At 40.1% G+C, this 11,641-nt stretch overlaps 1 protein-coding gene and 1 non-coding gene across 2 annotated transcripts in view; one reads left to right on the top strand and one right to left on the bottom strand.

Moving 5' to 3' along the window:
* Positions 1 to 5,355: 5,355 nt before the first annotated feature.
* On the bottom strand, positions 5,356 to 5,482 carry LOC111819554 (U6atac minor spliceosomal RNA). The gene has a single exon (XR_002823155.1). It is a non-coding gene; the product is annotated as a U6atac minor spliceosomal RNA (small nuclear RNA).
* Positions 5,483 to 6,144: 662 nt separating this feature from the next.
* SGCD (sarcoglycan delta) overlaps positions 6,145 to 11,641 on the top strand; it is a 296,688-nt gene continuing 291,191 nt past the window's right edge. Inside the window, exon 1 of the mRNA XM_023726426.1 lies at positions 6,145 to 6,372. Coding sequence (XP_023582194.1) covers positions 6,184 to 6,372 — 189 coding nt within the window. The 5' untranslated portion in view covers positions 6,145 to 6,183. The remainder of the gene's footprint in view (positions 6,373 to 11,641) is intronic.

The following is an 11,641-nucleotide window of genomic DNA, read 5'->3' as shown; positions in this document are numbered from 1 at the left end:
TCTCTTCATTTGATGTTCTAGGGTTTCAGGATTGTTGATTCTCTGTTTGGCTTAGTTTTTCAGATCTTTGTTGTGGAGGGACGGTGTGGTGCTTCCGCCTAGAGCGCCATCTTGCCGGAGTCTCCCATATGACAGCTATTTTACACTATCGCTTTCTGAATAGGACAATAGAAATATCATTGTTTTTCCTCTGGCAATTTTGAAGGAACTTAGTTTTAATTATTGATGGCTGGACACATAAAGCATGCAACTTTACATGCAGACATACATGGTATACATGTCCTACAAACACAAGAATTCTGATTTATTCCATTTTCTATCATTCTATAAAAATACATGGAGCATTTATAATTATATATGCTGAACAGAGTATATTCTTCGCAGGAGAGAATTTCTGTTTTGACTAGATGTCAATAAGAATTGAATCCTACACTTGAAATTTTACATATATGATGATAGGGAAAAAAAGTGTTCATAGACTAGCTGTTGGCTCCTACACTCCTCACTTATTTCTGGAGCTTGCCACAATAGGCCACGTTGAATGTGACCTTGTGTTTTATGCATTTATGTCACCGCGCCTGGTGAGATGGCGCCATGGGTGTAAAGAGTATTCCTGGAAGTCATTTCTCCACCAGGAGAGCTAGCAGTAAAGTACATCTACATGAAAGTGTCATCACCCGTCAGTTTGTTGCACTGTGGTTGCTATGATACTGGAAGCTATGCCATTGATATTTCAAATACCAATAGGATCGCCCATGGTGGACAAATTTCATCAGAGCTTCCAGGCTAAGCAGAGTAGGAAGAAAGGCCTGACAATCTACTTCTGAAAATTAGCCAGTGAAATTCTGATGGATTTTCCGAAAGAATATTGTCCATCATAGTGCTGAAAGATAAGCCCCCTAGGTTGGAAAGCACTCAAAATACAGTGGTCACAACAATGCAGTTGGGCATATGAAGGTCGTGAATATAGCACAGGACTGGACAACCTTTTGTTCTGTGGTACATAAGGTCTCCATGAGTCGGAGCCTACTTTATGTCACCTGACAACAAACATGAAAGTGGCTGCAAACCACGTAAATATATTTCACTACACCCGAACAATGTGAACACTCAAGGGTCTCTCTTAGCTGGACTTCAAAAATACTTTTAAATCCTCCAAAGCCACCCAATGTGAAAGGAAGTCAGAGCAGAGAAAGACAGGCTCTTAGCTAGTTGCAAGTAACACATCTTGTTTCAACTAGACAAAAATGTCTTACCTCATGCATACATTCCCAGGGCTCCTTGCAGGGCGTTGGAAGGGACTGTACAAGTGAAGACCCTGTAGCTTTAGCATCATCCCCTTGACAGTAAATTTCTTCTGGGAAGGAACAAGAAGAATCACAGATTAGAGATTGCCTCTCCTCTTATGTTTTTATCACTTCAACATGTTTTAATGTTTGACTAAGAAAATTATTGCATATCTAAAATATTCCCTCCAATGCATGATTATTGATAACAGGTATATCTACTACCTTATTTTTGGCTAGCGAAGGCCTCCTATTATAACTGTTTGTAGAAAATTGCTCACTCCACTCCCCATTTCTTATTTCACTTTTATTACAGAGTTGGAGACTGGAGCATTTGATTCATGGGGCTTGTTAAAGTGGGCAGGAGGGTTAGTAGAGATCCAAGGGTCCCAAGACATATCGATAGGCCTCTAAAGCATGCAACAGAGGATCTGAGTTCTAATCCCACTAGGCTTCTAATTCGCTTTGTGACTTGAAGGGAGCTTATTCCCCTTCCTGGCTTCAGGCTCCTCAGTTATAAAATAAGGACGTTGGATAAAATTAGTGGTTCTGAGGAGCCCAAGGGTTCTGCAGAGGTTCCTCACAGGCAGTCAAGCCCTCTTTCCTGCTGTTAGCACAGGAGTTTTGCTTACCCCCCCCCCCATTTCACATGCTACAGTTTCTTTCAAGACTTTGTCTTCATAAAGTTATACTGAAGAAGTCATGGTGGCCCAGTGGTTAGCACTCTACTGCTAATTGGAAGGTTGACCATTCAAACCCACCAGGTTCTCTGCAGGAGAAAGATGTGGCAGTCTGCACCCGTAAAGTTTGCAGCCTTAGAAACCCTATGGGGCAGTTCCACTGTTTCCTATAGGGTCACTATGAGTTGGAATCGACTTGATGGCAATGGGTATGGTTATACTATGGAAAAAAAAAAAAAAATGAAAGCCACTCTTTTAGATAACTTATGCCAAATGTTTAGAATCACTTGGGGAGTGTTTTAACAGTATATTACTTACCCTGAGACCCAGATTCTAATTTCATTCTTTGGGGTGGAACTCAGAATTTATATTTGTTTAAAGTTTCTTATGGATTCTGACTCACAGTTAGAGTTGAGAAACATTGTTCTAGACCAGTAGTATATAACCCTGACTGCACATTAGGATTATCTGGGAAGCTTTTAAAAAATATGGATGCCTGGTTCCTACCCACTTTGTTTGTTGTTTAGTTATCCTGGGCATAGATGATTTTATACATTCCACAGGTGATGCTGATAGAGAAACTCTAGATAATTACTACATTTTGTCAAATTCTAACAATGTGTATGAAACAATTACAAGTATGATATCAATTTCCCCATTCTCTTATAAATATTTATTGAACATGTAATGAAGACCTCATTGGTTGGGACAGTTGTCAGAGGAAAGGCAACTGGTATGGTGGAAATATCACTAGCTTTTATACACGCATTTGTGCAAATTCTCACCATTCATTGTTTCTAAAAGAATCAGAAGACTAGAATTCTTATCCTTGTCCTACCACAAACCCCCTAGCCATGGGCAAGTGGATTAACTTCTCTAGTCCTAAATTGACTCAGTCTATAAATTAGTTGATTGGAATCAAAGGACTTTGAAGAATTGATTCTAAAATTCTGTGACCATTTCCTTAAAATTACAGAATAGGACTTAATAGAAAATAAAGGCCTAATTTTCTTTAGGCCTGTAAGAAAGTCACTCTGCTTCTCATGGATCTTGGAGTATAAGATGGCCAGTGAGTGACAAATCTTAGAACACATTCTTGACCTTCAGAAGAAATGTAAAAAGCTGAGTAATAATAAGCACAAAGCTCACTACTTGACTGGGAACCAAATGCCTTTGGAGCTTGAAGTGGAAATTTGCCAGGAGTATATAAAAGTTTTCCCATTGGGTTTGGCTTGGACTTTCTTAATGTCTCCAGACAGCAACAGAGCTAGTAGTGGATGGGAAATTGTTCATTCTTTCATCATTTATGCATTTTTTCTTTTTATTCATCACTCTACCCACACATATTTAAGCAAGTACACATCCATGTTAGGTACTGATTTTGGCACTAGATAGTGTTTGGAAAGAGCCAGGCACCATGTAGACCTTCATAGAGCATTTTAGATGCACATAAGAAAGAATTCACCCTGTTTTTCAAATGTAGTTCCACTGATTCATAACAACTATGAGTTCTCTAAGGGATTTTTAGATTTTATGTGTACATTTTGATGATTATCTAAAAACTATAAAATAAGCATATTCTAAACCATCTGGAAGATGACCTAATAACCAAGAATGTGATTGTTATGGATTGAAATATGTCCTCAAAAAATATTGTTGTAAATCCTAACCTCTGTGTCTGTGGTGGAAACCCTGGTGGCATAGTGGTGAAGATCTACGGCTGCTAACCAAAAGGTCAGCTGTTCAAATCCACCAGGTGCTCCTTGGAAATCCTATGGGGCAGTTCTACTCTGTCCTACGGGGTTTCTATGAGTCGGAATGGACTCAATGGCAAAGGGTTTGTTTTTTTTTTATTTTTTAATGCCTGTGGTTATAATCCCATTTGGGAATGGGTTGTCTTTGTTATGTCAATGAGGCAAGGTTAGTATAGGGTGTATTTTGAGTCAATCTCTTTTGAGATATAAAAGAGATTAAGTAAGTGAGCGAAGAGAGATCGGGTAAGACAGATGCCAAGACACACAGAGATCTCCAAGGAACCAGGAAGCAGAAGCTGAAGAGACAAGGGAGGGCCTTCCTCCAGAGCCAACAGAGAAAGAAAGACTTCCGCTAGAGCCAGCACTCTGTATTCGGACTTCTAGCTTCCTAAACTGTGAGAAAAACAAATTTCAGTTTGCTAAACCCACCCACGTGTGGTATTTCTGTTACAGCAGCACTAGATAAATAAGACATGATTTTAGGGCCCAGATTTAGGCTTGTCATTTTGGTTACTTTGGCACCACACGTTACTACTTTGTTATTGACTAAGACGAAAATGGGGATATTGGTGGGAATGTGGTAGAATTCTCACCTTCTGTGCAAGTTACTCCAGTTCCATCCCTGGCCAATGCCCCTCAAGCGCAATCACCACCTGTCTGGCAGTGGAGGTTTGCATGTTGCTCTGACGCTGAAGAGGTTTCAATGGAACTTCTAGACTAAGCCAAACCAGGAAGAAAGGCCTGGCGATCTACTTCTGAAAAATCAGCTTATGAAAACCCTGTGGGTCACAATGGTCTGATTCTGTTACACATGGGCCCACTGTGAGTCAGGGATCTACTCAACAACACCTAACAACAACAAAGAAGAAAATAAACAGAGGCAGGCCTTATTTGCACAGAATTCAGTATGTCCACATGAAGGCCAAATGAAATAAAAATGCCAAAATTCAGGTCATGTAGTGGTCTAAATAAGGACAAGCAGTAGCAGACCATGTGGTCACACCATGTGGCAGAGTAGGGATGCTGCATTCAGAGGACCCTGTGCCAGAGCACTTGATACCATCTTCATGCGATTTAATTTTAGCAAACCGTTATCCTTTGTAGCATTCTGTATATTCCATTTTGGATGATAAGGGTTTTGTAGCATTGTTTTTAGTTAAGTTTAAAATTTGTTTTGGTTTTAGAACTTTGTAGAAATGATAAGTTTACCTAGATTTGTATTGGCACCTAATTAGTAATACCAGTATAAAAATACTGTTTCAACATTGGGGGTTTGGGAAAGCTTTTATATTTTAAAGGGGGTTGGTATATTACTTAAGATTGAAAAATATTTTTCTAATTTATGTCACTTTCCTATAATCAGTGTTTAACAAGTTCATCCCTCCCATTAACTTGCAAGCTTCTGGAATGTATGTTCACATCTTACTTGATTTTGACTGTCCTTTAAATTTCTTAAATAAATGAGTTGATTGATTAAAAACCAAACCCATTGCCGTTGAGTTGATTCAGACTCATAGCGATCCTATAGGACAGGGTAGAACTGCCCCATAGGGTTTCCAAAGAGCGCCTGATGGATTGGAACTGCCGACCTTTTGTTTAGCAACCAAACTCTTAACCTCTGCGCCACCAGGGTTTTCTTAACTGTGGTTAGATGCCACAAAGTAGGTGGCAATGCCTTAACCGTATACTTGTTGTAAGGCTCGAGGGCCTGTTCCGTCCTTGTCAAGGGGAGTGCTAAACCTTCTCTCCCTTCATACAGTGCAATGTAAGTTTCTTAAATAAATGAGTTGATTGATAGTACTTAGAATATTCTAACACTCACTAGGGCTACCTTAGAGTAGTAAGGTCTCTGCCAAGGGAGGCATTTAAGCACAGGCCCTTGCTTGGTGGAGATTCTGAGCCAATCGAGGCTCAAGCCACGTGTCTACCAGGGTCCCTTTTAACTCTGAAATAGAAAGTTGAAACTGTTTCTTTTTGCCACTACCTGTCTGAAAATACAGAATAATTGAACTTGAGATTTTGTTTTTAACCTTTTCAGTAAATTGTATAAACAATATTATTCTACCCCTCAAAATGAACTTCTGGCTGGGCTTAATTTCTTTTCCCAGACAGAGTCCAAATTTTACCCTCAGGCCTTTGATAGGTTTTTGTGTGTCTGTCTCCCAAGGATGTTGGAATTCTAAGAGTCATTTGGAAAATGGCTTCCTAGGAGTCCCTGTCCTCCCATTTGTATGTGTGTGTGGATGCATCAATACCTATCATGAGCGATGGCTGCATAAGACGAGAGGGCTAAAGCAGGCATCCATAGGAACCACTTTTGTCCAGAGGAAACAGATTTTTAGAGTTGCCAGGCGGGTGGAAACATACAGACAGCAGCCAGCCATATCTCTTCATCAGTTGATTTTTTTCTTTTTCTCTCAGCAGTTAAATGTGAGTGCTTCTCTCTCAACTTGTTTATTTCAGATGCCTCAGGAACAGTACACACACCACCGGAGCACCATGCCCAGCTCCGAGGGGCCACAGGTATACAAAGTGGGGATTTACGGCTGGCGGAAGAGATGCCTGTACTTCTTTGTCCTACTTCTGATGATTTTAATACTGGTGAACTTGGCCATGACCATCTGGATTCTCAAAGTCATGAACTTCACAATTGTAAGTAAAAAAACACAGGATTCTCTAGCTTTCGTTGGGGGCTCTGGGGGGGATGGGGCCAGAGGAAGGAATTTCAAAAAGTGATGGGAGTAGGGCTCAACCTGGCGCTTTGGTTAAAAAGCTTTTCTAATTCTGATTAAATGTGGAGATTGCCTTTTGTCCAATCTCAGTTCTTCAGAGTCTGGTAACCCAATTTAGAGGCATTTCCCTCTTTGGGATCTCTGGTCTGTTTTCCTTCCATTTTGATAACTACGTTTGGGTATTCTATAGCTTGCAAGCACTTTGAGTCAACAATGCAGGAAGAAATATGAGATAAGTTCAAAGTATTAAGTTTTCTTGAATTTTAGTGTGACTGGGAAAGGTTTTATCTGGTACGGGGTTGAAACATTTAAGTGAAATGAGACTTTGGGGATTATCTAAGAATTTTAACTGTGTGTTTACACCTGGTAGCCCATCACTGTAGCTGATTGAGAGGCTCCTCAATTTTCAGGAGAGCAATTCTCTTTACTGCTGCATGGTTTACATTTTACGTGTTGTGTAAGAATTTGTGTTTACACTTATGTGAAGAATTTCTTGCTATTGGTGCTTCAAGGCGACTGCACAGACTGGACATTTACTTCTTGAAGTTCAAATGCAAAGACAACCCTGGCAAATTGACTTCTGGAATTGCTCTGAGGTTATTTTTTCCTGGAGGTTCCTGGTCTACCCTAGCAATATCAATAACTGAATTTACAAAGGAGGGGATAGTAGAGAGTAATCTGCTACCCTGAGAATACGTTTGTTTCTTGCTTTGATGTCAAAAATAAGTTATTAGGTTGGCAATAAAAATGTCCTGTTCGATATAGGTATATGACCATAACACAATTAACAGTAATATTTTCGTGTGAAAACCCCAAATATGATAGTGGAGTTTGGCCTTTTCCGAGTTATAAAGTTCATTTTTTCCCCAACATCCTATGCAAAGTCGTACTCCCATGCTCTTATTCAGGCAGTTTCTTCTGCCTGGGCTGCATTTCTCTGGCCATTCTGCCTGATGAAACCCCTCATGAATTCTCCTATACCCACTGCCGTTGAGTCGATTCCGACTCATAGTGACCCTATAGGACAGAGTAGAACTGCCCCATAGGATTTCCAAGGAGTGGCTGGTGGATTCGTACTGGCAGCCTTTGGTTAGCAGCCGTAGCTCTCAACAACTGTGCCACCATTTATATATTGATTATCATAGTTATCATTCCAGATAATAATTTTAACATGTATTTCCCAGACATACTGAACTTTGAGAAGGGCAGGGGATATGTCATTTCTCCGTGTGCTTCATTCATTGTTCCTGGTAGGGGACTAGACATGGCTTACTTTTTAATAGTTGTAGTTAAAGCTAGGAAACTACCTAATAAAAAATTACCTTAATTTTACATATTTCTGTTTTGAGAAGAAAAAAATGTTCAATTCGCCCCAGTCTGGAAGACTATGAAGTTCAATTTCTGGGGATTGTGTGGGTCCAAGGTTGTGTGGGTCCAGAAGGCATTGTTGTTAAGTGCTATCAAGCAGATTTTGACTCGTAGTGAGTCATGTGACAGGGTAGAACTGCCCGATAGAGTTTTCTAGTCTGCAATCCTTCAGAGAGCAGATCAGCAAGTCTTTCTCCCACAGAGTAACTGGGTGAGTTTGAACCACTAATCTTTCAGTTAGCAGCTGAGCACTTAACCATTGTACCACTAGAGGTCCTTTGACAGGCATTATTATCCCAAGGCTCAGAGAAGTTGAGTGACTTGCTTAAAAACACACGGTAAGTAAAAGAGCTGGTATTTGACTAAAGAGCCCAAACCTTTTCACTGCACTGTACCGCCTCCTAATTGCTAGAATATTGAAGCACATTACCTTCTGTTTCTCAATCAGACTCAATAAATACTTTTTGAACTTGGGCTTACTTTTTTTATAAGCAAGGAGAGTGCAGAGAAGAGTTTTAATAAGCAGGGGAGAGAGATGTGATCAGACTTAGAGTTTGGAGAGCTTGCTTAGGGAGGAGATACAATAGAATGGGGGAGGCAGAGGCTAGAAAAGTTTTTTTACAGGTTAGAGCTGTACGTGGTGCCCCTGGTCCTTTAAGTATTAAGTCCAGGTGACCACAATTGCTGTTTGTTCGTGTGCACGTTCTGTGATGTTCTTCAAAAATGTATAAAGTGGAAAAGCTTCTGTTTTTTAATATTAAATAGGAGAACACTGAAGTTAGGGCAATTGCATGGAAAATGAAGATTGAAGCAAACGTTAAAAGAAGGAATTAACAGAACTTAATTACTGATGGATGTAGGGGTGAGGGATAGGAAGATGTTCTGTAAGACTTCCAGTTTCTGATTAGTAAGGTGGTTATATGATAGACCCCAAAAGTCCACATAGAATCTATTACTTTCCCACCAGAACTTACCTGGAACTCATGTGTTTCCCTAGTCCCCTACTTGGGGCTATTTTTTGTAATTTTACCTTGTCTGGCATGATTTTAATTTTTAGCACCTGAAAGCATTTTAGGGCTGAGAGTTGGGGAATATGAACTCAAACTTTGATAACTGTGATATTATACAAATACGGCTTCTAGAGTGTGTTTTGTCTGGCAAGCTTAATAGTAAGAAGTGGATGTGAAAGTATATGTAAATGTCTATCTAGTGACAGTTCACTCTGGGTGTATGGAGCTTGGGGAGCAGTATGACATTAAGGTAATAATCTATACAAAATCGGCGATTTCCTGTAGTTAACTAAATTGACTGCTAAAGTTAAAAGTCTGTAAAGCTTTACCAAACTAAGTACTTGCCGAGGTGAGAATAATGCCATTATTAGCCATAATTGGTGCTTTATAACAGTAGTACGTTTGAGCAAATAGAGCTGAAGTGTTGGAAAATTGGTCTTGCCCTGAAAGTTAAAAGCATATTTTCCCGTCAATCACAGTATAAAACATTCTTTTAGAATTAGAATTCTATTGCATAAATAATAATTTTACCAATAGCAAAGATCTTGAAAAAGAACAAGGTATTAACAAACCAGTGTTATACTGGAGAGCTGTGGAGTGAAATGGCAAAGAAACCCATTGTGGTCAAGTCAGTTCTGACTCAGAGCGACCGTATAGGCCAGAACAGAACAGTCCCAAAGGGTTTTCCAAGGCTGCAATCTTTTCGGAAGCAGACTGTCACATCTTTCTCCCATGAAATGGCAAAGGGGGATGTGGAAATCAACAAGGTAACAGTTTATCATTTTATGGGAGGATTTACAAATATTGTCAACAGGAGAAGAGTGATTATTTTGTGCACTTGGATTGTTCAATAATTTGAGATTTTGGAAAAGCTGACGTTGTATTCAAATCCTCTGTGTAATAATGAACCAAAAGAATGATGTCATCTGAAAGTGTTCCTGAGGACTTGGCAATCCAGAATTTTACTTTGTTTTCAGACTTGCATTCTGCGCCATCCCACGGATATATGCTGGAAGAGCTCTTCCAATATAGCCATCTGGACAAATACCCAACCAAGTTTTCTTTGTCCCAGATGTATATCAGGAGAAAAATGATATTGTTCTCCTTTGCTCTTAGCAGAGTATTCTGGTGTTCATCACTGGGCAGAGGAGCAGAGCAAGGTTATATTTTACTCCTCAGATTGCCCCCATATTGAAGAGGGTGTGGTTTACCTGAGTCCATACTGCAAACACCCATCAGTCACCCAACCCTAGATTATCACACAATGTGCTATATGAAAGAATGAATATTTATTCAGTGTCTAGTCTGTGCTTGGCACTTAAAATCTATCACATTTAATTTTCAAAACAACTTTACAGAAGGCGTTGTTATTACGTGCTGTCAAGTCGATTTTGACTTGTAGTGACCCATGTGACAGGGCAGAACTGCCCTATTGGGTTTTCTAGGCTGTAATCTTGCAGATCAGCAAGCCTTTTTCCCACAGAGTGACTGGGTGGGTTCGAACCGCTAACCTTTCAGTTAGCAGCTGAGCACTTAACCATTGTACCACTAGAGGTCCTTTGATAGGCATTATTATCCCAAGGCTCCGAGAAGTTGAGTGACTTGCTCAAAAACACACAGTAAGTAGAAGAGCTGGTATTTGACTAAAGAGCCCAAACCTTTTCACTACTCTGTACCGCCTCCTAATTGCTACAACATATAGGCTCTTTAGCAAAATTCTGAAGCTGGCAAAATTCTGAAGCTGTTTTTATTGCCCATCCTGTGTCATCTGCTTATAAATTTTCCACCTGTCTGGGGCGCCCAGTGACCCGATCTACGTAGAGTAACAGCCTGGTAGTTGGGAATGTTCTGGATTTTATCTCACTCTCTTTGTATTGTAGTCAATGACCCTCTCCCTCCCTTAATTCCACCTTCTCTTTTATCCATTTGTTGTTGTTAATGTAAACATTTAATGTAAACTTAATAATAAAATCAATGTCATAGGTTGGTATGAAAACTCAATGAGTTAATTCATGTAAAGCATTTACAGCAGGGCCTGGCACATAGGAAACACTGAATGTTGGCAACAGAAAGTCATGAGAGGCCTTACACACAGTGTAATGGTTAAGAGCTCAGGCTTTAGAGACAGAAGGCCTGGGTACAAATCTGGGTTCTGTTACTTACTGTGTGACCCTTGGCAAGTTTTACAACCTCTCTGTTGCAATTTGCTGGTAGTGATACAGTACTTACCTCATAAGATTGCTGTAAAAATTAAATGAGGTAATGATCACAAAGAACAATGAATAGATGGAACAGAGGTTGGTATATAGAAAGTGATTTATTTAAGTGGTTACTATTACCGCTGACAGTTATTTCAGGTTCATTCTGGGCCAAGCGTTATACTGTTGTAAATTGCATATGTTATCTAACTTAATCCTTTTGAGGGTTGGTACTATTAGGATCATGGGGATGATGCAGGACTGGACAGCATTTCAATCCATTGTGCATGGGGTCCCTATGAGTCAGGGGCTGACTCAACCGGGTGCCTTCGAGTCGGTTCCAACTCATAGCAACCCTGTTGCACAACAGAACAAAACACTGCCCGGTCCTGCGCCATTCTCACAATTGTTGCTATCCTTGAGCCCATTGTTGCAGCCACTGTATCAGTCCATGTCATGGAGGATCTTCCTCTTTTTCACTAACCCTCTACTTTACAAAGCATGATGTCCTTCCCCAGGGACTGATCCCTCCTGATAACATGTCCAAAGTATGTGAGACATAGTGTTGCCATCCTTGCTTCTAAGGAGCATTCTGGTTGTACTTCTTCCAAGA

The sequence above is a fragment of the Trichechus manatus genome, unplaced genomic scaffold (genome assembly GCF_000243295.1).
Source record: "Trichechus manatus latirostris isolate Lorelei unplaced genomic scaffold, TriManLat1.0 scaffold00011, whole genome shotgun sequence".
Classification (NCBI taxonomy): domain Eukaryota; kingdom Metazoa; phylum Chordata; class Mammalia; order Sirenia; family Trichechidae; genus Trichechus; species Trichechus manatus.
The sequence above is the reverse complement of the archived record's forward strand: the minus strand, read 5'-3'. Positions and strand labels throughout refer to the sequence as shown.